Source organism: Pithys albifrons, chromosome 7, assembly GCF_047495875.1.
Source record: "Pithys albifrons albifrons isolate INPA30051 chromosome 7, PitAlb_v1, whole genome shotgun sequence".
Lineage (NCBI taxonomy): Eukaryota > Metazoa > Chordata > Aves > Passeriformes > Thamnophilidae > Pithys > Pithys albifrons.
In genome coordinates, this window is record NC_092464.1 from 46,381,489 (window position 1) to 46,409,048 (window position 27,560).

A 27,560-nucleotide genomic window follows, 5' to 3' on the forward strand; every position below is an offset into this window, starting at 1 on the left:
TCACCTCCATGCTCAAATCCCACTGCCACAGATTAACTTTTATCAGGAGTTGCTGTTTTAAAATACTTTCAAGCAGCAGGGACTAAATATGTACAAAGGCCATTGGAAAAAGGTGTCTGTGGCCCATGACAGAGGCAGAAGGATCTAGGAGGCCTTTGGGTTGTCTGAAGGTACACTGAGGTGTCAGGTCTGAACACGAACCCTGTGTGTTTGGGGCCCTTGCTAAGGTCCTCATTGAGCTCATCCAATTCAGACAGGTCTCTCAGTGAAGGAGGCTGCCAGCAGCATCTGTAGCAATGATAAGGGGCTGAACAACTCCAGGGACTTAGTTTCTTTCCTCTGCTTAAATGTGTTTTTTCCAGGGCACCTTTCAGAACCATTTTCCAAGAAAGACTCACTCAGGTGCTGTCAGCCTCATTCCTCCAGCGCCAGGAATTTGCTCCCTGCCAGGGCTGTGTGTGCTGCTCCAGCATCCCATCAGGCTCTGGCTGAACCAAGGCACCAGTTGTGGGTACAGTGAGAACCCCCACATGGGGCCTTTGGACACGAGCCCAAAGCACAGAGCGTGTTGTGTAGTGCTGTGAGCTCAGCAGAACCACTCTGGTGCACTTGCTGACCGGCCACCTGCAATAGTGAAGTCACAAAGAGGGACACCACTTTTGTGCCTGCAAGAAAAGGTGACTGCAAGAGGTTGACACATCTCCTGTAAGTGAATTCACTCTTCATGGTGTGTTTTAGTGGTGCTAGGAATGAAGGTTGTCACTGGAAAACATCAGGGTTTGCCAAAGCCTTCCATAGCACCGTTCTGAGGGACCTCATGGTATTTCTGCAACACCCTTGCAGTTCTTGTCCTGCCTGAAGAATTCCAACTTGCCAGCTAGCCCTGGAAATATGTCTCATGGGTATAACCCTGAATTCTGCTGGAAGAAAAAATCCAAACCAATTTTAGCTCCATAAGCTATTAAACCTGAAAGACACACACTGAGAAGCCACAGATTAAGTTAGTTCTTCCAAATCATGAAAACTTTTGCAAAGTATTAAAAACTTAAATGCTTGTCACTGTCACTGGGATTTATTATAAATTATGTTTATAAATAGCCTACAGCATTAAATAATTGGCTGACAGGACAGCCTTAAAAAATGGCACATCACTAGCACTTGGGATGCTTCTGTGTGAATGGATTACTCCTACTGATGAGAACCATCAAGTTAAAGATTTCCTTGGCTCTGTACCTCCTTCCCATTACATTTCAAACTAGTTTACTAATGGACTGGAGGAGATCGTGCAGGCAGAGAGGTGTGGTGTCCTCATCTTGGGTCAGGCCAGATCAGAAAGTTCAGATGGAATGAGGCAAATCTTTCACAAATGTCAGTCTCATCAGCAGCTCAGATCACAAACTACTATGAGTTTTTTTTAAAGGTGGTCATGCCCACAGGCACACAGCAGAGTGCCTGGCATCTAGTGGCTCCTTCAAAGACAGGCTTTAAATACATTTAAAGGTATTTAAACAATCAACACTTGGGAATTCTTACTGTGGCACTTTCTGTAACACCTCAGATAATCAATATGCTATTTCTGATGCTGTTCCAAGATTTTCTCCTTTGAACTTCCTTCATTTGTGTTGGGGGAGGACTTGGGCTTTATCTTCAGGGACAAAGACAAGCCTCTAACAGACATATGCAAGAACTTTTGATCATTTCACTTCTCATGTTAAAGGAGGATTGGAAACATTTTTCCCCCCCTGTACCTAACAAATTTGAAATGTGGGGTTTAGGGGAGTGCTTGAGAAGGGCCTGTCCTTCATGTCCACAGCAGCCCAGGGACTGATGGGACTGCCCATGGAACTGCCCTATGTAAACCTACTCAGAAGATGATAACCAAAGCTGAGAACCCCATTTCTCACTGAAGCAAAACTGCAAGTACTTAGGTGAAGGTGCAGACTAAAAATCCTGGGCTTGTATCTCTTGATGTCAGTACAGTAGTAAGAAGCCAAGTGCCTTCCCCACCTACTTAAAATGAGACAAAAGAGGAGTCTGAGGTTGTAGCAACAGGTTGGAGACTGATTTGAGGATACAAGAAGCTTAACAGTTCTATTGTCGAAAGAGAGGGAAACAAGGGAGGAAGGAACTCTACCAGGTGGCCTGGACCTTATTTTCTACCTCCAACATGTAGAACTATACTCCTTAGATTTAAAAATAAACCCTCTGGGGTTTACTTGCTGAGCCAGACATATGGAAGGGAGAAAAAGTGCCAGTAGCTCTGGTGTTCACGATCTGCCTTTCCTGGAGGCACTCACCTCCAACTGGAAACACGGTGTCTGCCAGCATATCAGATGACTATCAAAGGGAAGCAATGGAAGAGTCTCCACAGCCTCTGCAAATGCTTACTGATGCTGTCAACAGAAGTAGATACACAATCAAGTGAGTAGCAGCTTCCACATATGGTTCTTCTGCTGTGATTCACAGTTGCTACTCTAAGCCTCATGCTTCCTTAATTTAGGAGAAAGACAGAATCCATCTGGATTTCCAGATCTTTGAGAACTCATAGGCCATGATAACTGTTGGGCAATTGCTTTATGTGTAATTGGAGATTACAGTTACTCCTCTGAACAGTTATTAGGATTGCAATTATTCTTTACAGTTTATCACTAGTACCTGTTATAGAATCATAGAATCATATAATCTGAGAATCGATTGGGTTGGAAAAGACCTCCGAGATCATCAAGTCCAACCCCTGGTCCAGCTCTACTCCCTTTACCAGATCATGGCACTCAGTGCCATGTCCGGTCTCAGTTTAAAAACCTCCAGGGATGGTGAATCCACCCCCTCTCTGAGCAGGCCATTCCAATGCCTGATTACTCTCTGGAAAGAATTTCTTTCTGATCTCCAGCTAAAATTTCCCCTGGCAGAGATTGAGCCCGTGCCCCCTTGTCCTATTGCTGAGTGCCTGGGAGAAGAGACCAACCCCCACCTGGCTACAACTTCCCTTCAGGTAGTTGTAGACAGTGCTGAGGTCACCTCTAAGCCTCCTCTTCTCCAGACTAAACACCCCCAGCTCCCTCAGCCTCTCCCCATAGGACTTGTGCTCCAGTCCCTTCACCAGCCTTGTTGCTCTTCTCTTGCTTAATTCCAAGCTGTAGATGATACCCAGTCTCTTCACCCTTAAAACTGTTCCACATTACATCAGCCTCCCTGGAAAAGCACATCTGACATTCTATTATCCTGGCTTTGGTTCAGCTCCACAGCTCTATCCATCTTCTGACTATGAGATCTTTGAGGGTACTCAATGCAGTTCTGATTCATAAAATTGCACCTAATTCACCCAGAGCTCAAAACTGGCCTGTGTGAAACAAGAGTCACAAACTGGCACCTCACCAAAACAAAAAAAGACAGCTGGCCTATTCAGTCAGTTGTTCTGCCTCCTGCCATTCACGCTTTCTCTCTGTCAAAGCCTGCCTGCAGTCTGGAGAGGTCTCCAGGCAGATCCCCTGTCCACCAGCAGCTGTCAGGCATGAGCTGCCCTGCCAGAGTCCTGCACCAAGTACTCAGCATCACTGGGGCTCACCACAGACACTCCGAGACATTACCAGTCCTAAAAACAATAATTAAAAAAGAATTAATGAACAAAAGTCTGTAGATATTAAGACTACTGAAACAGAATGATATGTATCTACCCACCTTTACTTGGAGAAGAGTTGAGAGGCTCCCTAAAGTTTCAGGATATGTCCAAAAGGAGACTGATGAGGAGAGCACATCTAATGCCTTCAGAGAGTCTGCAGGCAGCCAGAGCAGGGCAGGAATCCTGAGCCAGTGCTTCCACAGGGACATTGTCAAAATTAACAGTTATAGGGTAACTCCCTGGGCACATTCTCTGCTCAAAGTCAGTTACAATAATAATTTCTATAACAATTTTTACCTGCTCACATAAAAAATTACCCTCAAATTACATTGTTTTTTAAATTAGTTTTAGAAGGCAGCCTCCTCCTAGAACAGATTTTAAAGCTTGATCCATCCGGGCACCTGACACTGCAAGATGATTCAAGGTTGCCTCCTGAGGAAGTAAGTCACTCTGGTCTGACAGCATTTGGTATCACACAGAAGCCAAGAGCTGTCCTTGATATTGCCAGAAAGGGAGAAACAAACTAAGGAATCTTAGAAAAATTTTGGCTGAATTGAAATCTAAATGCCTGGCAGATGACTGAGTTTCCTAAAGGTAAGGTATGCAGGAAATGTCCAAACAGTACCTGTCCTTATCATTATCAAATAAAGAGGTACTCTTGCAAACCAAGTGTCAATATATATTAGTATTCACTTTAAAAAATGGCCATTATCCACAAAAAAGCCCCAAAAACCCAACAGATTGATGAATACTTTATGAACAGTTAAAGATCATCAGATAATATACAATCTCATGAAGATGGTAGCAGGCAGCAATGCTGGCTCATTTATTAATGACCAACAGCTGAGCTGAAGTCCCTGTCAGCTGTTGGCTGCCAGAGTCAATACTGGCAAAGCTGAGCTGCCTACATCCCATTCCCATAAGAAGTATTCTCCAGTCTGCAAGCTTGAAACAGATTTGATTCCTGCAGACCAGCCAGTTATAGAGAAATTTTCTTAGTAAACATTCCCTTCAGGGGTAACTAGGGAATTAACAACTGAAGTGGAAGAAATGAATAATGTCTACTTGAGAAATATGAAGAACAAAGACTGATAAAAGCAGTGTTAGAATTTACACCTCAGGGAAGGAAGTCAAGTTGTAGAAATACCAGACACTGCCAGGAGAGATTCAGATGTCCTTTTCATTTTCAAAATATTGTACTTCTCTCAACAAAAAGAGAACCTTCTTTGACAGGAACATCATCTTTAAAAGATGATGTGTTTTTCATCAAGAGCTCCCCAGAAGACTGTTAATTAGCCATTCTGCAACACAAATCAAGGTGAGCACTGCATCTCATACTCGCTAAGCTGGCGACCTGCAAGGCAGGAAACCAACGTCAGTGTTTCATTTGACACTGCACAGCTCTCTACAGGACTCACCCTACTTTTGTGAGGAGATAACAAGGTCTGTAGCAATGCTTGCCTACAGGCAATTTATTTCACTGAGACCTGGCCATACACTGGAGGGGACAGTGTACTTTCTTTTTGAGATGTTTCTAAGCAGGTAAGGAAAGCCTATCACTGAGTCAGTACTCCACCCAAATCATGGGTCAAAGACTTATCAGAAAAGAAAACCAGCAGAAGAACCTCAGTCTTTCTTCACCTTTTACCTGGTATTTTAGAAATATTAACTCACTAAAATGAGTGTCATTACAAAGAAAAACCCCACAATATTCACCCAGATGTGCAAGTACTCCCATTGCTCTGAGCAAACACAGGCCAGAAAGCATTTTGATACAATCTTATTAAGAACTTAACCTTTTATTGACTGCACAAGGGGCAAAAGAATAACTTTCATTAACTAAACTGTCAGTGAAGGAGGAGTATGTCATCCATAACACCCTACTATGGTGCTACAGCAATGGTATCATGCTACAGACATAGGACCTTATCCCAGAGCAATCTTGTTTAACCAGTAGGTGGAAAAGGACAGAAGAACTTATAGAAAACATGAGAATTTAAACTGATAGAAAAGAAGGGAACTCATACTTAACCTAACAGAAAACAGTAGAACTTAGACTGCAAGTGTATGGCAGATTTGACTGGGGCATCATTGCTTGAACAATTTGAACAGCCTTGCTTTTTTGAGAAAGAATGAGGGAAAATGATCCATTTTCAGTTCAAGCAGCTCCTGAGAGAAGCACTGTTAAATGCCAGTTCTGTAACACAACCACCCCAGCCACTTCCCAGCACTGGTACACTGTTTTATAGCTGTTTGATGTGGTGTGGCTTTGAGCATGAATCTGTAATTTACATGTTCTTATTTATAGCAAGATTCTTTACTGATCCACCACAGATATTAAAGAAAAAGCTCTACAAAACACATTCCCATTAAAAAACCCAGCTCCTGAAAGACTAAATGTTTGAAAACAGAGTAATTTTATTTGGAGTAAAATATAACATACATGTGAACAGGGACAGATGAACAAGTAGAATGCACAATTAAGAGGCTGACAAATCAATGCAAGGCAGAGAATTACAGGCAGAAGACCTGAGAGAAGCAAGCTGGTTTTTGGTGAGATTACAATAAGAAAGCAGATGAAAATACCTAAAATAACTTATTTCCCAAAAAGTCTTCTCCATTAAATTTCCTATGGATTTTCAGATTATAATCTCAATGTTAAGAACACTGGCAAAGTCGAAATCTGCCTTCTGATGTTCAGAATTGTTTCAGATCAATTCAAGTGAAAAACCACAACTTCACTTGGTGGCTTTATGTGAACAGGCCCAGCACTTCAGCTATAAACCATATTTGCCTCACCAGCTCATGAACACCCTCTAGAAAAATGCTACTCACCACATTTTGCTGGGGTATGACATGTCCTGTGTGAAGTAACATAATAGAATCAGTGTTTCTTTTTTCCCTCCTATTTTTCACTTTGACTGATGCAATTTTTATGTATAATGCTACTTCATAACTACACAAAAGTAACAACTGGAGTCTCCAGCACAGAGACATCAAAATCCCTAGCACCTTATTTTTTTCAATTTTTTTTTCTTTTCTTAACAAAAATAAACTCCTTTCTTTGCAGGGAATGTTCTCAATTCTTCAGTAAGATCCTGTTGGCTATTCCTCAAGGAATGCTGATGACTAACAACTAAAAACATGATTGCAGAAACTAACACCTATAAATTGTAGCTTTACAAGGAAGCAAGGTAGGAGTTTCAGAGTGTTGTTAATATTAATAGTTATTTTAATCATTAGAAGCAAAAAATATACCATTTGAAACAAAAATTATTGAAATATAATACCAGTCTACATTTTCTTTCCACGGCAGCTTTCAATAGATCAGATGTTTTGTGGTATTTTAGTCCTCTGATTCATATCTAAGGATTAAAAAAAATAAACAGAAGAATCATTAAAGCAGAGTAGCCAATCCCCAGAGACATTTTGTCTTTAAGAAAAATTAAACCCAAGTAATAAACAGCACTTAATAGTGACACATTGCTGTCAAGAGTCACTGTATGACACAGAAATGTATGTACTTTTTAGACTATTTTCTCCTTGTACAGCTGGCCAGTTTACAAACAGTACAATAAAGGAATGACCTACCCACAAATCCAAACAGTTGTCAAAGAATCTGGGACATCTCCCATCTGTATCAAACTGTGTAGCACCCACGGCCTCACCTACCACAGCCATGAATATCCTGTATCCTCTCCACACTGAATTCTCTCATGACTTGTACATGGTAGCTGCCCTTGCACACATCAGTCCTACCCCCCCTTACATCCACTAAAAGCACTGGCTTGTCAAAAATCAGGGAATGCACTACTAGAAATTCTTTTAAGGGAAAATTCACAGACTGTTTTAGACAGGTTGACATTTATGACAACAAAATGGGAGCAGAACGTGGATGCAGAGCAAGGATCTGTTTGGACACAGGAGAGCATCCCTTACTTGGAGAGCCTTCTGCGCAGATCCTTTATCTGCTCATTCTTCTTGGTGAGAATCTCTTTCATGTTGCGATAAGCAGCTGTTTGCTGAAACTTCTTCTCCAGTTCCTACACAAGAACAACACTAACATATTATTTACATATTAGGAAGACCAAAAAAAATTTCTATGCAGATAAATGGGCAATACTTAGGTATTGATCTAGTTATAATCATGCAGTTAATTGTGGTTTTGCTATTTTACTTTTAACATGCTTTTCCACTGAAATAACAAAAATACACAGGCAACAGTGTAGCCTGGTAAACTCTGCATCCTATATACAGTGTGTGCTTGTTAAATTACTAACCAGTTAAAATGTGAGTAAGGATCTAATTTCTGTGTTACAAAGAAGTGCTAACCTTTTCAGCTGTGGATAGCTGATCCTGAACCTTAAGCAAGTCATGCTTTGTTGTCATCAAGTCCTCTTCCAAGAATTTTTGGTTTGCAGCAGTGTCGTTCAGAGTCTTCTCAAACTGGGATTTCAAAGCTGCCACTTTATTCTCCAGTTCAGTGATATCCTGGTTTGCATAAGTCTTCAGTAGAAGAAATATTGAAAATATGTCAAATGCAAGAGAAGAAATATTTAAAATTTCAAGTGCAAAATTCCACACAAAGTACACCTTAATTTTTCATAAGTATGTTCACACTATTCTTTTAAAGCCTAAATTAGAAGTGCTTTAACTAAAAATAATTTTAAAGCAGTGACTGATTTATAACTTTAAAAAATTGTTAATAAATGCATTTTAAAGATAGCTGGGATGTCTTTTGCCAAGTTCTTTTACTTCACTCCTTCAGGAATTAGGTGAAGCCACAGGATGAAGTTACTGACCATACAGAAATAGTAAATTAACGTTTAAGATCGGAATGTCTACGGTACAATGTATTTTTGAAGGATTTCAGAAGCTGTCAGTGTAGTACAGGTAGGAAAGGCTGAAAGTGTTAAGGCTCACACTCTCAGCTGGGTACCAACATTGCACTGTTCTTAAAGGTCTTACACAGCTGCTTGTGAAACAACTTTCCAGTTTCCTTGTGAGAAGCAACAACTCAAACTCTTCTGGACTTCAGTTCCAGGCAACAAAATGTTACAATCATGTAACTGTTCTATGGATTTTCATTAAAAAAAAGAGAAAAACTAAAAAACAAATACAAAACCCTCTCAGGTTTAAAAGCTCAATTTCAAACTCAGAAGTGTAAGGACTCAGGATAAGGCTGAATCACAGCACTTTGAAAAGAACAATAAACTAAAACTAAGGAAACTCTGTTCCTTTTATTATGTGGAAGGTAAGATTTGAGAATAGGAAAACACTTGATAGTAGTCCCTGTAAAGAAGAAAAGCTTATTTTGACTGTTTAGACCAGAGTCCCAGGCTGCAATGCTGAGAGCACATTTTGTGTTTCACATCAGAAAAGGCAAGTACCATTTTTCTAACCCATGACATCAGTCAATTATGAAAAAATTCTACATTCACAAGTTAAACTGTTCCAGTGGAGCAGTTACTCCCAAACTGTGACTCAGACTCTATTAACTATTAATAATAATAATAGAAAATCCAATCTGCTGAGTTGGTCCTTAAGAACTACTGTGGTTTGGCAGCCCAAAAGTGTTTAAAAATTACTGCTCTAAGCAACTGGGTTTATATGATTTTCTGACAACCATCCTAAAAGATATGGAGTGAAATCACATAAAATGCAGTATTTTCTCCAAAAACTAATAACTGTTAATAGTGTAATTGATTAAATAAAGTAGTACATTTCAGCACTGTATCCACTAGCTGGTTTCAACACCACACAATGCCTGTAAATAGAGAATGTAAGAGCTGGAGAAGAAAGTGACAGATTATAGGGAGCAAATTAGGACATGAGAGCTGAAGATACTCAGAGCCCTGACACTGAGGCCAATTCATGTTTAACCAGAAAAGCAGGATAAGATTTGGTTCCAATCTCTTAAAACTACAAACAGTATTAACCAGGATTTAATATAACCCTTTAATGTTTTAAACCATTAATAATTAAAGACTTAACAAACAAATATTTGCCATGACTGATAAATCAAGTTCCCTATTAAATAATATTATTGAACATAGATTTTTAAAGTTACTAAGTAAACTTATAATATATTGAGAAAGCCAAGTACATACCATAAACCAGTTAGAAAGCAAAACAAAAAGAAACCAGGATTAAAATATAAAACTTAAAATAGAAACGCTTTATGATACTGAACCTCACTTCAAATCTATAAATACTGCAGGAATTTTAAAGTCAATTTCTCAATATAATGGGATTGAAGTATAATAATTTTGTTTAAAGTCTTAACAGAGATGTTTTAAATTAAAGAAAAAAATCACACATGAACAAACTTTAGAAAATTCCAGTTATTGACAAAATAAAGGACAAACTTGAAAAAATACTGAGGTGATCTGAACAGATTTATCTGTGTCAACATGACTTCAGGCCTCTTAAATCTTTTTTTCTTCAGCAGCAACTCACCATGTTTGAATCCTTATTTATAAAATGAGTAAGAACCTCACATAGTAAAAAGAAACAATGAACTATTTTTTAACAGTATGCTGATATGGGCAGAACCACATAAAATCTATAAGCATCAAATTTGCTTGTCCATGTCAACATCACGTGTGACAAATGCTTGAAAAAATTAGTTTTACTGTTGCTGTAAAACCAGGTTAGACATAATTCTTTCATTAGCAAATATCAAGAAACAAACAGACATGAATTTGTGTCTGTTAATACAAATATCAGCCCTGAGAATATGAATTCTGGGATACTACTTCCTGACAGTACCTGGAATAACACTTTCTGACAATAATTTATCATGGTCTCTGTGACACAAAATACACATCACAACATCAACTAATGTTATGGATTACCTGGTGACCGAGGGACCAACAGGAACAGACAACACTAACTTGAACTTTTGCATTTGCCAGGCAAGAAACACACCATACACAACAACATTTTGGATGTATTGGCAACAGTTGTGTTAAAGAGGGGGTCATATCTTCACTGTATTTACCTTCTGATCTCCTTGGATCATTTGTAAATCCCTCAGTGACTTCTCAAGCTTGGACTTCTCATCAAGGGCAGCTGTAGCCTGCAGCACATTCAAAATTTAAAACCTTATAAACATGTTTTATTGAAAACATAAGGATAATAACCTTGGGATTCTTATTTAGATATTTTTAAATATGTAAACAGCATTAAGTCTCCAAGCTTGAAGGGAATGTACCTGTGTTTCTATGGTCTTGAGTCTGGTCTTCAGTTTTTCGTTTTCCTCTTGGAGACGAGCAACTGTCTTTGGGTTAATGAACAAGAAAAGTTTTAAATTTTCCAAATAATTGAGGGCAGAAAATGCACTTCATAGGAAAGCAAACAAGATCCTAAATGCATATAAAAATGGCCTTCATAAGAAATCAGCAATTCATTTATTTATTGTGTTTTCTGCCTCAATCAGCAATCAAGTCTCTAATTCTACTGTAGCATACAGCACCATTCACTTAAATTTGGCACGTGCTTTACTGAATAATTGAGATGATTGAGCTCAGCATCTTCTTGGTATCAAGATTATTGATTAAAAGTTGCAGGTTCAAAGATGCAAATTTCATTGTGTTCATCATTTGTATTTTTCAATCAATAAAGAATTAATTCATAGTTCCTGTTCCAAAGATACAAATACCAGGTTACTGCATATCATGTCCTGTGTCCCAGGAAATAATCATGTTTTATCAGTCAATTTCCCATATGAACTTTGAATTATTTGAGGAAAAAAAAAAAAGAGAGACACATCAGATGCAAATAGTCAACAAAAACTGTTATGAAACATATTTTGTAACTGTTATTAAAAAAGCACTACATTGAACTATAAGCAAAATGGAGGCCTGAATACTTGAATGCTTTAATTATCATAATGATTAAAACCACTTTGAGCAGACTCTGTAGTTGACACATTTTGGCAATGCAGCCCAGAAGACAGAAAACACAACTCCTTGCTCATTATCTTGACTGCCCATAACTTAAAAGTGATGTAGGAAGTGTGGCATTTTAGAAAAGTTTAAATCAAATGAGTTCAACACCTCGTAAAACTTACTGATAACATTAAATACTAGAAAGTGTTTCCTAATTCTGAAAACATTTAGAAAGTGAGAAATCAGACATTCTCAAACCCAGTAAATTCCAAATTCTTTATGTGCTTGTTTCTTCAGGAAAAATTTAACCAACTTACAAAAAAAAAAGACAGTATGCAATGAGGTTGATTTCAAGTGATACAGAAACTGTTCAATAACCTTATCATTTCAGCCAGCTACATACTTTAATTTACTTCCTTGATAAAAAGCCAGCTAGCTGCATGTAACTAATTTATTAATTTACTCCATTAAATGAAAAAATAAACAACTACAAAGGCCAAAACGTCCTTGCAAAAGAAGGGTCAATACTGCAATACTTGTTAGAGACCATAACCACACAATACACATCAGATGTTTTAAAATATTTATTAATTCACTGTCATTTCCCTTTATGTATGGCCAGACTTCGCGAGTGAAGATTTGGGTAGGGCTCTCCCCACGTGCCCTTCCAGCCTGCACAGTGGATGTTTTAGGTCAGGCACAGCGTGCACAGAACTGGCCCTACCGTTTCAGTCCCGAGGTCCATCTGCCACGGCCGAGCGAGCTTGGACAGTGACAGGGAAGTCCTCGGGACTGTCACAGCCCCCGGTACTGACCAGGGCTGACCCTGCTGAGCATCTGAGATAGGATGGGATGGGATGGCAGGGAGGCTTTAACTGCCAGGACACAGTCCCACTGAGACTCGAACTCAGGTCCTTGGGATTCAGAGTCCGGAGTGCTCTCCTTTACACCACAGGGCCACCCTTTTCCCTTTTACATTCTGGAGTATATTACCACAACACCTATACCGTGACAGACACACTATACAAATATCACTGTACAGCTACTCAGTTCAGTTGCATAAACAGAGTGGTCACTGACCACAACTGCATGAACACAGAAGTTCTTACCTTGTTTAGCAGCTCTGACCCACCTTCATTTAATGGAGCCAGTTTCGGTTTGACGGGATCTGCAGTGGGCTAAAGAAATAACAGAGGTGGAAAAATTAAATTACACAGATTTCTGGGAGGAAGACAGGTACTTCTGCAGTCTGTAAAATAATTATTGACAGTCAAATCAGCTTTCTTTTGTAAAGCAAATGAATGATCTTTCATTTCAAGTTCAGTTTTTACTGGTTCCTTGGCTCCTAAGTTGTGTACTTCACCTGGAGCTGAAGTTAAACAAAAACACTGCACAGAGACAGAGGAGGATTGCAAACTTCATTTTACAGAAGACTAACAATGCTGCAGCAACCAAAAGACAAAGCAATAAGGAAAACAGAAAAAATATTTGAGTGACAATAAGAATAAAAAATAGTACGAAGTTACAAATTTTCTCCTTTTAAGTATCAAAAAACAATATATATTAACTACACACACCTTGGCACTACAAACAAAGTTGCAACCATGATCTTGCAAGATTAAAGCTAAAGTGGTATCTGCACTCTGCAATCTGTTCAGCTCTGACTCCGTGCTGGGACAAGCAGATGTCCCAACCTGACCCCAGTTTCCAGGGGAATGGAACACAGGAGCAGCACATCCCTGGCCTGCCTGACCTTGGGATGAGGGACACAAGGCATGTCCTGGACGTGCAGAACCTGCACTCTGGAAACAGCCAAGGCAAACCAGAGTGAGCCTTCGTTCCAAACTGCAAATGTGACTTTCTGGAGATTTTCAAAGACTATTTTGAAACAAGGGTGGTGTTGTGTTTTTGTTTTTCTTTCTTATACACAAAGAGTTAGTACTAAGCATTTTAAACATCTGTCACAACTCCACACAACATTTGATTATTATTTGATTAAAATAAAACTCTACCTTTTTGTTCGAAGATGTAAATTCTGACTTTTCAAACTCAGCAACCTGTTCCAATAATTCTCTTGAAAAGAAAAATAAAGTGGCATTTATTTACTGAAGAAAAATAAATGGAGGCATTAATGTACTAAGAGCTATGTTATGAAACACCTTTTACCAGGCTGGTGCTATGCTTCTTATTGCATGTAAGATGGTTGTTAGAAATACAGAATGAAGTCCTATGCAAATACCATGAACCCAACAGATGCAATGGTTTGGTATATGCGTGTAAGATTCTTGATTTGAATCCTTGATTAAAATACAATCTAACCAGACAGAAGCTTTTCATTCAAATCCAATGACTTGCCTTTAACTGATTCATTCAAGTAAGAATATTACCAATAAAAACATCTTGCTGACAAGTTTGAAATTATTTTTGTATCTTGCTGCTTTTACAGATTGAAGCCTTGAAACCAACCTCTCACTGATAGAATATTATAAGAATAGGTTTCAATGATTAGGAAAAGAATGCCAATAGTCAACACTTTTGAAGTTTTCTTATTATTGAAAGGGACTCTGCCCAGTCCAGCAGATGTTACCGATTCTCCAGGTCAGAGATGTCTGTCTGCAACTTAAGGTACCATTTCTCAGCCTGTGAGAAGAGCTGCCGCAGAAGTAAAACGTTGGTGTAAGTTGTATTTATGAGCTCTGACTCCACTTCGCTGTGAACGACACTCTGCAGTCCATCCAGCATGTCTGTCACCTCATCAGTTGTGAAGGTCTCTTCAACAAGTCTAAACAGAGCAGTTCAGGTGAGTCATGTAAGATAAAGGTAATAATCTTCCACAGTTATGAGATCTCACTACACAGATACAATTCACATAATGCAAGATCCTTCTACAAACATCCACTGTCAGTAGTTTTTAGATGACCATAGCACCATTAATTGGTTATTATACTTGAATTTTCTCTTTATATCATTACAATCACAAACATTCATTCAACTACAGCCTTCTATCAAATTTAGGTATCAGAAGCAAGACATAGAGCAAAGTCATGCTTTCAATATCTGTTAATTCTTACGAATTTGAACAACTTAGTTTTAAACACACTTGACTTGTAACTTTTGGAAAATTATTGGTTCTTTCCCAGTAAGAACATACAATCTAAATGTAAATGGAGAAAAGCCATGAAGTATTGAAAGCCCACTCTGTTGCTAGCATATTTTGCTTTCTTCTTGCTCAGAACCACCCCACGGAGTACCTGCTGTCCTTAAGGTCCTGAAAACAGGAATCCACTGTTTTGAGACACAGCCCGCGCTTGAAGCGAGCGAAGCGCATGTAGCTGATCACTTCGTTCTGGTGGTGCTCGTTAAGGCCCAGCTCTGCCTGCAGGGGAGGGTACAAGCACAAAGGCAAACATACACTAAGCAAAATGGAGCATAAGTACTGAGAATACTTGCCTTCTGACTAGTTTCTGTGCCTGCTTTCACAGGGTTATCATGGTAACTAGCATGTTGAAAAACAACCACACTTTCGTATGTGTTTCCCTGTATACCTCACATGTGTGATCTCCCTTTAACAACACCAGTACTCAGGCGTAAGAGCTCAAGTGAGCAGTAGCCTCAAACAAGTCCCACAAAATCTAAATCAGAGGCAATCAGAGGGTCAGAACCAGAAGGACTGCAGAGGAACCTCTTGGATAAATCTGTCTTTGTATTACATGTTGATACATGCAATGTAACTGAATGATATATCTTTCATAGATGTACTAACAACAACAAGAATAACAACAAAATCACAGGAAAGTATGCTACTCTTTGTTAGTTCATTTGTAGAACCTTGAGACTTCTCATACAATCACAGAGTGGCTTGCATTAGGAAGGGACCTTAAAGCTCATCTAGTTCCAAATTCCCCACCGTGGGCAGGGACACCTCCCACTAGACCGGGTTGCTCAGAACCCCATCCCACCTGGCCTTGAACACTGCCAGGGATGGGGCACCCACAGCTTCTCTGGGCAACCTGTGCCAGTGCCTCACCACACTCACAGCAAAGAATTTCTTCCATATATCTAATCTAAACCTGCTCTCTTTCAGTTTGAATGCATTCCCCCTTGTCCTGTCACTATGTTTCCTGATGAAGAGTCCATCTCCAGGCTCCCTGTAGGCCCCTTTCAGATACTGGAAGGTTGCTATGAGGTTTCCACACACCCGTCTCTTCTCCAGGCTGAACAGCCTCAACTTTCTCAGCCTTTCTTCGTAGGGAAGGTGCTCCAGTCTTCTTGTCAACTTCATGGCCCTCCTCTGAACTTGCTCCAACAGTTCCATGCCCTGCTTATGTTGGGAGCACTGGAACTGTACACAGTATTCCATCTTGGGTCTTATAACAACAGAGTAGGGAGGGAAATGACTTCCCTCGACCTGCTGGCCATGCTGCTTTTGATACAGAAGGAGATCTTAATCTTAGGCGACAATCTGAATTTGTTTCTCAACAACCTATTGCCCAGAGACAAATATTCCCGGGGCAAATTAAGAAGTAATCAATTTTAGATGCATGCCTCTATTTCAAAGGAAGGACTGTTGGCATGGACAGCTATATAAGAATAACCTTTGCTAATGCAAGTAGCACAAGCCACAAGGAAGAACAGCAGGGCGTGAATGGGAGTTTATCCCCACATTCCCTGGAGAGCTGCTGCCACCACAGGCGAGCCCGTTTCACTCACTCCGCTGTACTTGGTCAGGGTGGCCGTGCCAGGGAAGGGCAGCGATGCCGCAGCTCACCCAGAGCAGGGACTGATCACCTCGCCCTCAGCAATGCACCTGCGCAGGTAAGCGCCAGTGGCAGGGCAGTGCTGGGACACCGGGACGGACAATCCATCATCCGGGCACAGGGCTCCACTGCCCGGGAATTAAAGGCGGCCGAGGAGGCAGCAACAGCAATGAATAAAACCGGCAGTAAATAAAACCACCCTCTCACAGTGGCTGCAATCCCCTGAGGGATCATATGGAAAGCTAAATTAACGTTTTCTTTGCTGTTGCTGGGGGATTTTTAGGTGAAAAGCTTCTGTCCATTATAGACAGAAAACAAATTAAACTAGTAAATAAACACAAAAGCACAGGCCACTCATGATCTCCAAGTCAGCCACGCCGACACGCAAAGCCAATGGGGCGCCGCATCCCGCACACACCCCATGCCACAGGAGTCTCGGCAGGGGTGTCACGGGTGGCCGGGAGGGGTGGGCGGCGCCCAGACCCGCCGGGACGGGCAGGGAATGCCGGGCAGGGAATGCGGCGCGGGCCGACCCCTACTCACCATGGCGGCGCTCGGGCAGCTGCGGGCCGGCCGTTGCCATGGAGACAGGAAGCCTCGCGAGCGCCCCCGGCGCGCGCCCATTGGCGACGGCGCGCCCACGTGATCCGCGCGGCGCGGGAAGGCCGCGCGGGCGCTTCCCGGGAAATAAAGGCGCAGGATTGTTTCCAGCTGCGCTTGGATTTCGGGCGTGCCCAGGGGCCGTTTTTCAGGCTCAGCTGTACATTAATGAGCTGCTGAAGCGGTAGGGAGGTCGCCATGGGCAACAGTCCAGGTTTATTTACACCAGTGAAGATTTTTTTTTCCAAAGGCTTCTTTGCAAAGCATGAGCCAGGGATTAATCCCGCTGAAGTCGGCAGGACAACATAGAAGTTTTAGGGTTTAAGGGACCTTAAAGATCATCTAGTCTAAAGCGTCCCTGACACCTTTCACTAGACCAGATTACTCAAAGCCCCTTCCAACCTGGCACTGAACACTTCCAGGGATGGTGTCACCGAAATACCACAAAAATTAAAGCACTAACACTAAACTCCTGACTCCTCTGGTTTTACGTTCTTTAGCCCCACAGCCAGTCAGGAGCAGGCCAGAGTGCCAACTACTTTTTTACCCCTTGGTTTTAATCAACAGCACTGTTTGGTTTGCTCCCACATGGAGCCATGGAGTGGACTGGCAGGTATCCAGCACAGGTTACTGGAGCCCAGGGCTTGCCATAAACCAGGGAATACACTGGACTGAAAATCTTGGCACACCTCAACGACTTCCTATCAAGTTTGCCCTGTACATAAGGGAAAACATTAGGGCTTTTTGGTTTGGTTTAGAGGGGGTTGTTTGTGGGCTTTTCGTTTATCTGCTTCCTCATATCTCACCTGCTTAGAGCAAAAAAATCCAAACTATTCCATTGCTTACTCACGTATTTTCATGTTCTAACAGTTCTGTCTTTTTTAGCACTTGCCTTGCTTTATTGCACTCAGGGACAGAGCAGGAAACTCCATTCAGCAACACGGGCTACCACAAAATAGCCCTCATTCCCTCACAGATGAGTTGCAGGTAAATGAGTAACAGACTGAGAAGCAGCAAGCTGGGAAAGGCAGTTTGGAACAAACACAGGCAGGAGGGCTATTGTGCTTGGGCAGCTGTTTCCATCCAGGCACTTTCCAGAGCTGAGTGGCCCCAAGGGAAAACTGCCCTTCTCTGACAATTTAAGAGTTAAAATGGGATCCCTTTTCGCAGCATTAGAAGGCAATTGGCACTACTCAACATTGTATTGATCTTACTGATAGAGCCTTCAGTGTATTTTCATTAATGGCCCTAAAAGCAGCAGTGACTGATTTAGAACTAACAGGAGATTTTGAGTAGGCAGCTGTATTAGTGGCATATCTAACCTAATTTCTATTTCCTTCAGACAAAATCAGGAGAAACTGAAACAACTTCCATCAAAATTGAGCAGTCTGGATCAGCTCTCGAGACAGACAGGGCCTGACTTGTCCAAATCTGTCCTCAGTAAACAGCATAAGTCACAGGTGCAGCCTGCATTCAGCACAGGAGACTCAGAACATGTTTGCAGGAGGCCCTGGTGCAGGTGACTCCTCAGGGAAGGGCATCCAGGTCTGGCCTCAGAACTGGAAATGACATTCATGTGGTACTTCCAGACATAAACCCTCATACTGCCCAGGGAAAGCTTATCCATCTCTGGAACTGTCATTGCACATAAGCCAAGCAGAGAACTCTGCATTGCTGTTATGCATTGAAAAAGGACTAACAAACTATGATTACTGCTGTAATGACAGCTGGTGCTTCTTACACAAAGTATTACCCATGAGTAATAGAAGAACTGTGGGGCTGAGTTTTCATTGCTATTTGTTACCTATGCACTTAGAAAGAAAATTCCTTTAGGAAAATTCTGGCTGAGACTTTTCCAACAGCTTTCATAGCAACTCTCACTTTGCTTTCTTCTCATAAATACACACACTATGAGCTGTGAAAACCACACAGATGATGTCAACCAGTTAGTTTTCCTAGACAAGACTGATGTCAGTTCAACATTTTTATTCCTTTAGCAGGAAAGAGAATTTCAGGACAAAAAAATCCCCACCTAATAATCTACTCAGAGAAGCCATTATCCAGTAGTATCACTGAGATGCCTCTGTAATGCATAATCCATATCAGTAACAGTGATGCCAGACTGCATTTTCCTGAATGAGCTGAGAATGAACCATAAACACTCCCATGCATCTTCTGGGGGTTATCTCATTACTGCAGGAGATAATGGCCAATATTACATATATTTTTGTTTTTTGAAATTGTACTAAACAGTCAGTTACAGCCTAAAACTAGTAAGAAAGTATTCCCTTGCCAGAAGGACTTTTCCTGGTAGCTTATCCTGTGTTCCCTGCAGTGCAGTTTCTCTATAACAGCACGTCTGCTGGAGCTGAGAAACAATATGTAATTACATGCTTTATTGTTATAATTCAAGCCTCTGGTTACTGTGTTAGTGATGAGATTTTCTTTAGCAATATTATTTTATAGTTCTTTCAAAAAGATTATCTTCCTCCAATTTCCACAGAGAATCTTAATTATTAAGAGTACAGTCTCTACCAAATGCTGTTGAGTCAAGCAGTTAGAAGTGAATCATAATAAAGGTTAAAGAGAAGTGCACTCAGCAAGGCCTGAGTGCAGGAAGATACAGATTTTTTAATTTTTTTCCTCTCATGCTAAATTTGCCTGCACTCTTGGACAAGTCTTTGACCTGCATTCTTTCTTTACTTAAAGGGAAGTTCTGGCCAGGTGGGGGTTGGTCTCTTCTCCCAGGCACTCAGCAATAGGACAAGGGGGCACAGACTCAAGCTCTGCCAAGGGAAATTTAAGTTGGAGACCAGAAAAAAATTCTTTCCAGAGAGAGTAATCAGGCATTGGAATGGCCTGCCCAGAGAGGTGGTGGATTCACCATCCATAGAGGTTTTTAAACTAAGATTGGCCATGGCACTGAGTGCCATGATCTGGTAAAGGGACTGGAGTTGGACCAAGAGTTGGATTTGATGATCTCGAAGGTCTTTTCCAACTTAATCAATTCTATTCTGTGATTCTTTCTAGGGCATCCTGACACATGTTTAGAGAATCACAGAATCCTCAAGGTTGCAAGAGACCTCTGAGACCATCCAGAGCATCTCTGGCCCCAGCAGTTCCACTGTAACCCCTGCACCACGAAACGGCATTCCCAGCACTGGATCCACCTTGTGACACCTCTGGGGATGGTGACCCCACCACCTCCTTGGGCAACCCACCCCAGTGCCTCACCACCCCAACAGTGAGAAACACTCTGCTAATCATAGAATTGATTGGGTTGGAAAAGACCTCCGAGATCATCAAGTCCAACCCTTGGTCCAACTCCAGTCTCTTTAACAGATCATGGCACTCAGTGCCACATCCAATCTCCGTTTAAAAATCTCCAGGGATGGTGAATCCACCCCCTCTCTGGGCAGGCCATTCCAATGCCTGATTACTCTCTCTGGAAAGAATTTTTTCTGATCTTCAACTTAAATTTCCCCTGGCAGAGCTTAAGCCCGTGCCCCCTTGTCCTATTGCTGAGTGCCTGGGAGAAGAGACCACCGCCCACCTGGCTACAACTTCCCTTCAGGTAGTTCTAGACAGTGATGAGGTCACCTCTGAGCCTCCTCTTCTCCAGGCTAAACACCCCCAGCTCCCTCAGCCTCTCCCCACAGGACTTGTGCTCCAGTCCCTTCATCAGCCTTGTTGCTCTTCTCTGGACCTGCTCCAGCCCCTCAATATCTTTCCTGAACTGAGGGGCCCAGAACTGAACACAACACTCAAGGTGTGGCCTCACCAACACAGAGTACAGGGGAAGGATCACTGCCCTGGGCCTGCTGGCCAAGCTATTTTTGATACAGGACAGGATCCCATTGGCCTTCTTGGCCACCTGGGCCAAGCCTGCACCCCCCGTGCTCAGTTCAAGGTATGTCCTCTGGTCCGTCCCTGCATGCACAGCAGAGGAGAGAGGCCCCACCACATTCCAGCCTCCTTTGGGGTGTTGTGGAGAGCCATGAGGTGCCCCTGAGCCTCCTCCTCTGGGAGGCAGAACAGTGCTGAGGGCACAACCCTTCATCTTTCCTCGTGTTTAACCTTCAGCAACTAATCTCATGATATTGAAGGGTTTTTTTCTTTTTTATAGCTTTTAAAAGTACTTGTAACTGTAGTAAAAAGCAAATGTAGTATACTGATATTTCTAGCAGCCTAAGTTAATTGTTTATACATCCTAACCCCTGCCATTTATCAGTAGCTCAAATTCCTTTAGTTATTTAGTCTTGTTTAGACACTCTTCAAGGTAAAGAGCTGAAGACTATCAGAAAGGCCTGCAGAATGAAACATAAACACAGGGCAGAGTGACCCAGAAATCAGAACACTGGAAAACCTCCAAGAGCCCTTTGTGTGCTGAAGGAGTGCTGATGAAGGCAGAGGGTCTCACTGACCCCAGACCCAGTTCCTGGGGGTGGAACAGGGACGGGACCGAGGCTGGACCGAGAGATGTGTAAAGTAATGATTGGAGTGATCATATTATAAAAGCCATAGAAACTAGAACTTAGGGTGCACGTTCATGCCATCATGTATTCCTGCAGGCACTAGGCCTGATATTAAACGACTTTTACTCGGAGTCCTGCTTTTGATGTCTCTCACGGCATCACTGACTAAAGCGCAGCACCGAAACAACCCGCAGAGCGCCCTTTGAGCCTTGCACTAACACCAACCGATGCTTACCGATGGATCAACCCTGCGGGGCCGGGCTGTGGGATGGGCTGTGGGATGCGCAGGAGGCCGGGGCCGCTCCGGGGACGTGAATGCCCGGCCCACAGCCCGGCCCCGGCAGCGCCCCGGTGCCGGGGCCGGGCTGTGGGCCGGGGCCGCTCCGGGGCGGTGCTGAGGCCGGGCTGTGTGACGGGACCTCTCCGGGGCGGTGCTGGGGCCGGGCTGTGTGACGGGACCTCTCCGGGGCGGTGCTGGGGCCGGGCTGTGTGACGAGACCGCTCCGGGGCGGTGGTGGGGCAGGGCTGTGTGACGAGACCGCTCCGGGGCGGTGCCTTTGCTGGGCATTCCCCGCCCCGTTCAGGCGGCCGGGGCGGGAGGCGGAGCGAGGGCCGGGCAGGGCGGCATCCCTCCCTCCCTCCTTCCCTCCCTTCCTCCCTCCGGCGCGGCCATCGCCGGGCTGCTCCATGGAGAAGCGCGGCCCGGTGCTGCACATCGTGGTGGTGGGTTTCCATCACAAGAAGGGCTGCCAGGTGAGCGGGAGGGCTGCCGCTCTGCCCTGCGCTGAACCCTCCCAGAGGTGCTGCGGGAGGGCCGCGGTGGTGGGGCCGGAGGGTCCGCGGGGCTCGGGGTTGGTGCAGGAGAGGTGGGAGCCGGCGGGGGGTTCGATGGGCTGGGCCGGGTCCGCCCCGGGCAGGTCGTGGCTGTGGAGCTGCGTCCGTGCCCGCCCGGTCCGGGCGCTCCCACCGGGAGGGGCTGCCGGGGCCGCAGGAGCGCGGACAGAACTCCAGGCAGGCGGTGCTGGGAGAGAAACCGGCAAATGGTGCTGGGAGAGAAATCAGCAAATGGTGCTCGGATCTACCGTCCTGCCTTCCAGCTGAGCCCTCGCAGGTGCATCTTCCAGGCACTCAGCAATAGGACAAGGGGCCACGGGCTTAAGCTTTGCCAGGGGAGATTTAAGTTGGATATCAGAAAAAAATTCTTTCCGGAGAGAGCAACCAGGCATTGGAATGGCCTGCCCAGAGAGGTGGTGGATTCCCCTTCCCTGGAGGTTTTTAAACTGAGATTGGACGTGGCACTGAGTGCCATGATCTGTTAAAGAGACTGGAGTTGGACCAAGGGTTGGACTTGATGATCTTGGAGGTCTTTTCCAACACAATCGATTCTGTGATTCTGTGATCTCCCACCAAACAGCCCCAGAGGCGAGTCTGCCCCGGGTTTAAGTTATCTTTGTCTGTCACATCCAATCCTTCTGGCAAGTGAATGATTTCTTACTAGTTTTAGCCTGTAACTGACTGTTTAGTATAATTTCAAAAAACAAAAGTATATGCAGTATTGGCCATTATCTCCTGCAGTAATGAGATAACCCCCAAAAGATGCATGGGAGTGTTTATGGTTCATTCTCAGCTCATTCAGGAAAATGCAGTCTGGCATCACTGTTACTGATATGGATTATGCATTACAGAGGCATCTCAGTGATACTACTGGATAATGGCTTCTCTGAGTAGATTATTAGGTGGGGATTTTTTTGTCCTGAAATTCTCTTTCCTGCTAAAGGAATAAAAATGTTGAACTGACATCAGTCTTGTCTAGGAAAACTAACTGGTTGACATCATCTCTGTGGTTTTCACAGCTCACACTGTATTTATGAGAAAGAAAGCAAAGTAAGAGTTGCTATGAAAGCTCTTGGAGAAGTCTCAGTCAGAATTTTCCTAAAGGAATTTTCATTCTTTGTGCATAGGTAACAAATAGCAATGAAACTCAGCCCCACAGTTCTTCTATTACTCATGGGTAATACTTTGTGTAAGAAGCACCAGCTGTCATTTACAGCAGTAACCATAATTTGTTAGTCCTTCTTCAAATAAATGCCTGACTGCTTTGTGGGGCCTGCAAGGTAGAAGGATTTTATGTTATGTGTTTCACAGGTATTTTATGCTCTTAGTTTCTTTTTCTTAACCCTTGAGGCAGCGGTGCAGTTGCCCAGCTGGGCTGCACATGCAAGTGCTTTGCTGTGACAGAATCATAGAATCGTTTGGGTTGGAAAAGACCTCTGAGATCATCAAATCCAACCCTTGGTCCAACTCCAGTCCCTTTACCAGATCATGGCACTCAGTGCCATGTCCAATCTCAGTTTAAAAACCTCCAGGGAAGGGGAATCCACCACCTCTCTGGGCAGCCCATTCCAATGCCTGATTACTCTCTCTGGAAAGAATTTTTTTCTGATCTCCAACTTCAATTTCCCCTGGCAGAGCTTGAGTCTGTGCCCCCTTGTCCTATTGCTGAGTGCCTGGGAGAAGAGACCAACCCCCACCTGGCTACAACTTCCCTTCAGGTAGTTCTAGACAGTGCTGAGGTCACCTCTGAGCCTCCTCTTCTCCAGGCTAAACACCCTCAGCTCCCTCAGCCTCTCCCCACAGGACTTGTGCTCCAGTTCCTTCATCAGCCTTGTTGCTCTTCTCTGGACCTGCTCCAGCCCCTCAATATCTTTCCTGAACTGAGGGACAGGAGCAAGTGGATGTAATGTTGGATTTCCAGTGAGTCTTTCTGTGGAGCATTCCTAGTCTTTACCAAAATTGCCAAAACACTACTGAATGTGATGTTTATTGTTATGGGAGAGTTGATGTGACACGAACACATTTCACACCAGGTAGCTGAGAATGCAAGTAACGCCTCAGTGAACAAAACAAGCACAGCGTGGTAACATGTAACAATTCCTCATACCAACAGTTTGGAGTGCAGTGACTCGGAGTGTGTGTTCTTCAGTCTCACGTCTGAACGATGTGCTTGGTGTTGTAACGCATCCTTTCTCCTCAAGGTGTCTGCGGGCTGTTCAGATATGGATGTTCACAGGATCAGTTCCTGTGAAGTAATTAGATTACCTAGGTTGCAAGGTTTGAGATATTTTTCAGGCACTTTCTTGTCAAAGACTGTTAGCAGGTGAGCATTTGTTGGGTGATTGTAGGAGGAAGAGCGTGGTTTTGCCCTCAGCTTTTAGTTGACCTCTTGGAAAGGCCTAGGCTGGAGGCAAAAGCAGAGGTGGCTTTTGTTGCTTATGTTCTTTGGGGGCCTGTATTTCTTTTCCTGTACATTAATCAGTGATGATCCAAAGCAAAAACAAAACAAAAAAAAAGGAAAACCAAAAGAAATTAAAAGAAAAGAAACAAAACCCCAAAGTATAAATTAGGAGCAGCGAATTTTATTTTGTTGCCAGTAAAATGTTTTATAAGTACACTTTAGGATGTTGTCAGAAATTGGATTGTAATACCTTGGAATGGAAACTGTCTTTAAGTATCTCAAGAAACGACCTGGAGATGTTGGAGACAATGGCAATTTGTGCAGGGGACAGGGTAGCTGTGACAGGAAGAACTGTGGCAGTTGGTAGAGCCACAGACAGCCAGGCTTCCTAAGGGAGATCTAACCAGAAATCTAATTCTAAATATATTCTACCTCTGACTTAGCAGATTTGTTACTGAACTATGGAAAATGTTTCCTGAAAGAGCTGGAGACAGGGAGCTGTGCAGCTGTAGCCTACTGAGTTTGACATCAGTAGCATGCAAGACTCTAGAGAATTTTTGAAGGAAACGATTAATTAATAACATGAAACTAAGGAACTGAGCCCTGTGTGCATTCCCTAAAGGTGGATCACGCCTGACGGACCTGCATCTTTTGTATTCTTTCCATCTGTGAAATAAACAGAGTAACTCTGATCTGCCAGGAACTTGATAATGGTCACCTCGTTTTTTGAAGGTGGAGGTACAGGAGAATTAATGTAAGTACCCGGTAAAGTGTAGTGTGAAAAAGAGGAAGCAGCAATGGATTTGAGTCAGAAGAGGAACTATTGGTTTGAAAGGTGTTTGCAAGGGGTGTTTCTCAAGACTGAAAGTGGTGCTGTTTGCATGATAAAATTGAGGTCTGATGAACAAACTTGAGGAATCAGTGTTACAAAGGAAGACTGGAATGTCATGCAAGAGCTGGACCATAAGGAATACTAGAGTGATAGAAACAGGGTGCATTATGAGGCTGTGCAATTGGAATGAATAATAACAGTATAAGCTTGGGAAATGACACAAGAAAACTTCTGGAGGAGAAGAGACCACGTATGGTCAAGGATAAGTTACAGAAGTGGTGTGATTTGAAGGAAGGAGTGACAGTATAATCCCATCATGTAAGAATATGTTTATTGATGCAAACAAATTGTGGTCCACCTTTCAGAACAGTGGATGTGGATCCTCTCTGTCACTTCCAGCACTGGATGAGATAGTCCGTGCACAGTCTGTATTTGAGAAGAATATAGAAGAGCTTGACTAGGTAGGCTAACAAAATGGATTTTGAGGCTGTACTCACCTCTGTGAATACAGGAACATTCTTCCCTTTTCCTCTCCTGCCACTTCACAACTGGAAAGCAGAGGCAGTTGTGTGGTAAGCTGAAATGGGGAAGTGAGGTGACCGAAAAGCAAGCCTTGTTTTGGGGGGTTGCTTTTGAAGTGGTTGGTTTACAGGTTCTGTAAGTGGATAGCTGTAGAAGACAGGTACACTGACACAAGGAAAAGACCAGCAAGGGGTTACAAAGAGTCTCTTGAAAGTGGCAGTCTGGGACTCCTGTTTATCATCATCATGTTTAGAATCACAGAATGGTTGGGGTTGTAAGGGACTTTAAAGATCATCTACTTCCAACTTCCCTGCTATGGGCAGGGTCACCTTTCACTAGACCAGGTTGTTCAGAGCCACGCCCAGCCTGGCCTTGAACACTGCCAGGGATGGGGCACCCACAGCTGCTCTGGATAACCTGTTCAGTGCCTCACCACCCTCACAGGAAAGAATTTCTTCTGTATATATAATGTAAAATTCTCCTCTTTAGTTTGAACCCGTTACTCCTTGTCCTAACACTACAGTTCCTGGTGGAGAGTCTCTCTTGTGGTCGGCCCCCTCCCTTCAGATACCAGAAGGTTGCTATGAGGTCTTCATACAACCTGTTTTTCTCCAGGCTGAACAGCCCATCTTTCTCAGCCTGTCTTCATAGGGGAGGTGCTCTAGTCCCCTTACCAACTTCATGGCCCTCCTCTGGACTTGGTCCAACAGCTCCATGTCCTGCTTGTGTTGGGTACACCAGAAATGTACACAAAACTCCAGCTGGGGGCTCAAGACAACAGAGCAGGGAGGCAGAATCCCCTCCCTTGCCCTGCTGGCCGTGCTGCTTTTGATGCAGCCCAGGATTTGGTTGATTTCAGGGCTGTGAGTGCACTCTGCCAGCTCATGTTGAAGTTTGCATCACCCATCACCCCCAAGTCCTTCTCCACAGAGCTGCTCTCAATGTCTTTTGAAGTATTGATAATGGCCTTTGAAGTATTCATTGAAACACTGTTACATGCAAGTGCATTCCAAGAGGCTGTTGGAAAGTGAAAAATGAGGAGGCAAAAATAGCAGTTTAATCTAAATGACAGTGTTGGCACAGGAGCAAGTGGGTGTGAACCGTTTGTGGTTGTGCTGCAGATTGTCTGTGTGAAACTGCGAGGTGCAGAAAAGCAAAGGTCAAAAGCAATGTTCAAATGGGGGTCATTCAGAGTGAGTTTGGGGAGCTTAAGATAGAGAGACCATAGACCCAGCCTGCCTGCCCTAACAGGAGTTGGTCTGGTTTGCCTGAGGAGACTCCTTTCGGTTTCTGTGTTTCTTTCTCGTTTCTCTGTAGTCTGACTAGGAAATGCATGTTGAGTTAGGATTTTTGACAGAGTTCTTGAGTCTTTCATTAGCTGACCTTCCCTCTGAAGCTTCATTATCTGAAATATGCGGCTCTTCCTGTTGATTGACTTAGAGAATAAGAAGAATTGAACCTACACAGCAAAGGCTTCGATGTACAGTTTGGAAATGTTTTTTTTTTCTTCCAGACTTGAAAAACAATCCATGTGCATTTGCTTCTGAAAGTGAAGGAGAGTCAGGGAATCTGTTTCTGTGAGCCTTTGAATTGAGAACACCAGTGTCATGATTGTTCCACATGCTCCT

At 43.2% G+C, this 27,560-nt stretch overlaps 2 protein-coding genes across 4 annotated transcripts in view; one reads left to right on the top strand and one right to left on the bottom strand.

Annotated features, from left to right (window-relative positions):
- Nucleotides 1–6,017: 6,017 nt before the first annotated feature.
- On the bottom strand, nt 6,018–21,661 carry LZTFL1 (leucine zipper transcription factor like 1). Of its 3 annotated transcripts, none has more exons than XM_071561380.1 (10): nt 21,579–21,661; nt 14,763–14,887; nt 14,099–14,293; nt 13,524–13,584; nt 12,621–12,689; nt 10,836–10,901; nt 10,623–10,700; nt 7,952–8,125; nt 7,559–7,662; nt 6,018–6,984 (listed from the first exon to the last, which is right to left on the bottom strand). In XM_071561380.1, the coding sequence occupies exons 2-10, from the start codon at nt 14,837–14,839 to the stop codon at nt 6,966–6,968; spliced, it is 843 nt and encodes a 280-aa protein (XP_071417481.1). In that variant the 5' UTR covers nt 14,840–14,887; nt 21,579–21,661; the 3' UTR covers nt 6,018–6,965. The 3 variants fall into 3 exon arrangements, with proteins under 3 accessions (XP_071417481.1, XP_071417480.1, XP_071417479.1); XM_071561379.1 differs by lacking the exon at nt 21,579–21,661 and adding an exon at nt 16,812–16,852 and having other exon boundaries at nt 7,952–8,110; XM_071561378.1 differs by lacking the exon at nt 21,579–21,661 and adding an exon at nt 16,812–16,852.
- Nucleotides 21,662–21,942: 281 nt separating this feature from the next.
- The window catches only part of AVL9 (AVL9 cell migration associated), a 44,157-nt gene continuing 38,539 nt past the window's right edge, over nt 21,943–27,560 (top strand). The window contains exon 1 of the mRNA XM_071561381.1: nt 21,943–22,096. Within this exon, the coding sequence (XP_071417482.1) occupies nt 22,031–22,096 (66 nt within the window). The 5' untranslated portion in view covers nt 21,943–22,030. The remainder of the gene's footprint in view (nt 22,097–27,560) is intronic.

Bases quoted from the DNA above. Each gene is read 5' to 3' on its own strand.
- LZTFL1 (XM_071561378.1), bottom strand. The intron at 12,690-13,523 runs GTAGAGTTTTAT...TTATTTCTTTAG, and splicing joins TTACATCTTCGAACAAAAAG to CCCACTGCAGATCCCGTCAA. The intron at 10,701-10,835 runs GTACATTCCCTT...AATGTGCTGCAG, and splicing joins TCAAGACCATAGAAACACAG to GCTACAGCTGCCCTTGATGA.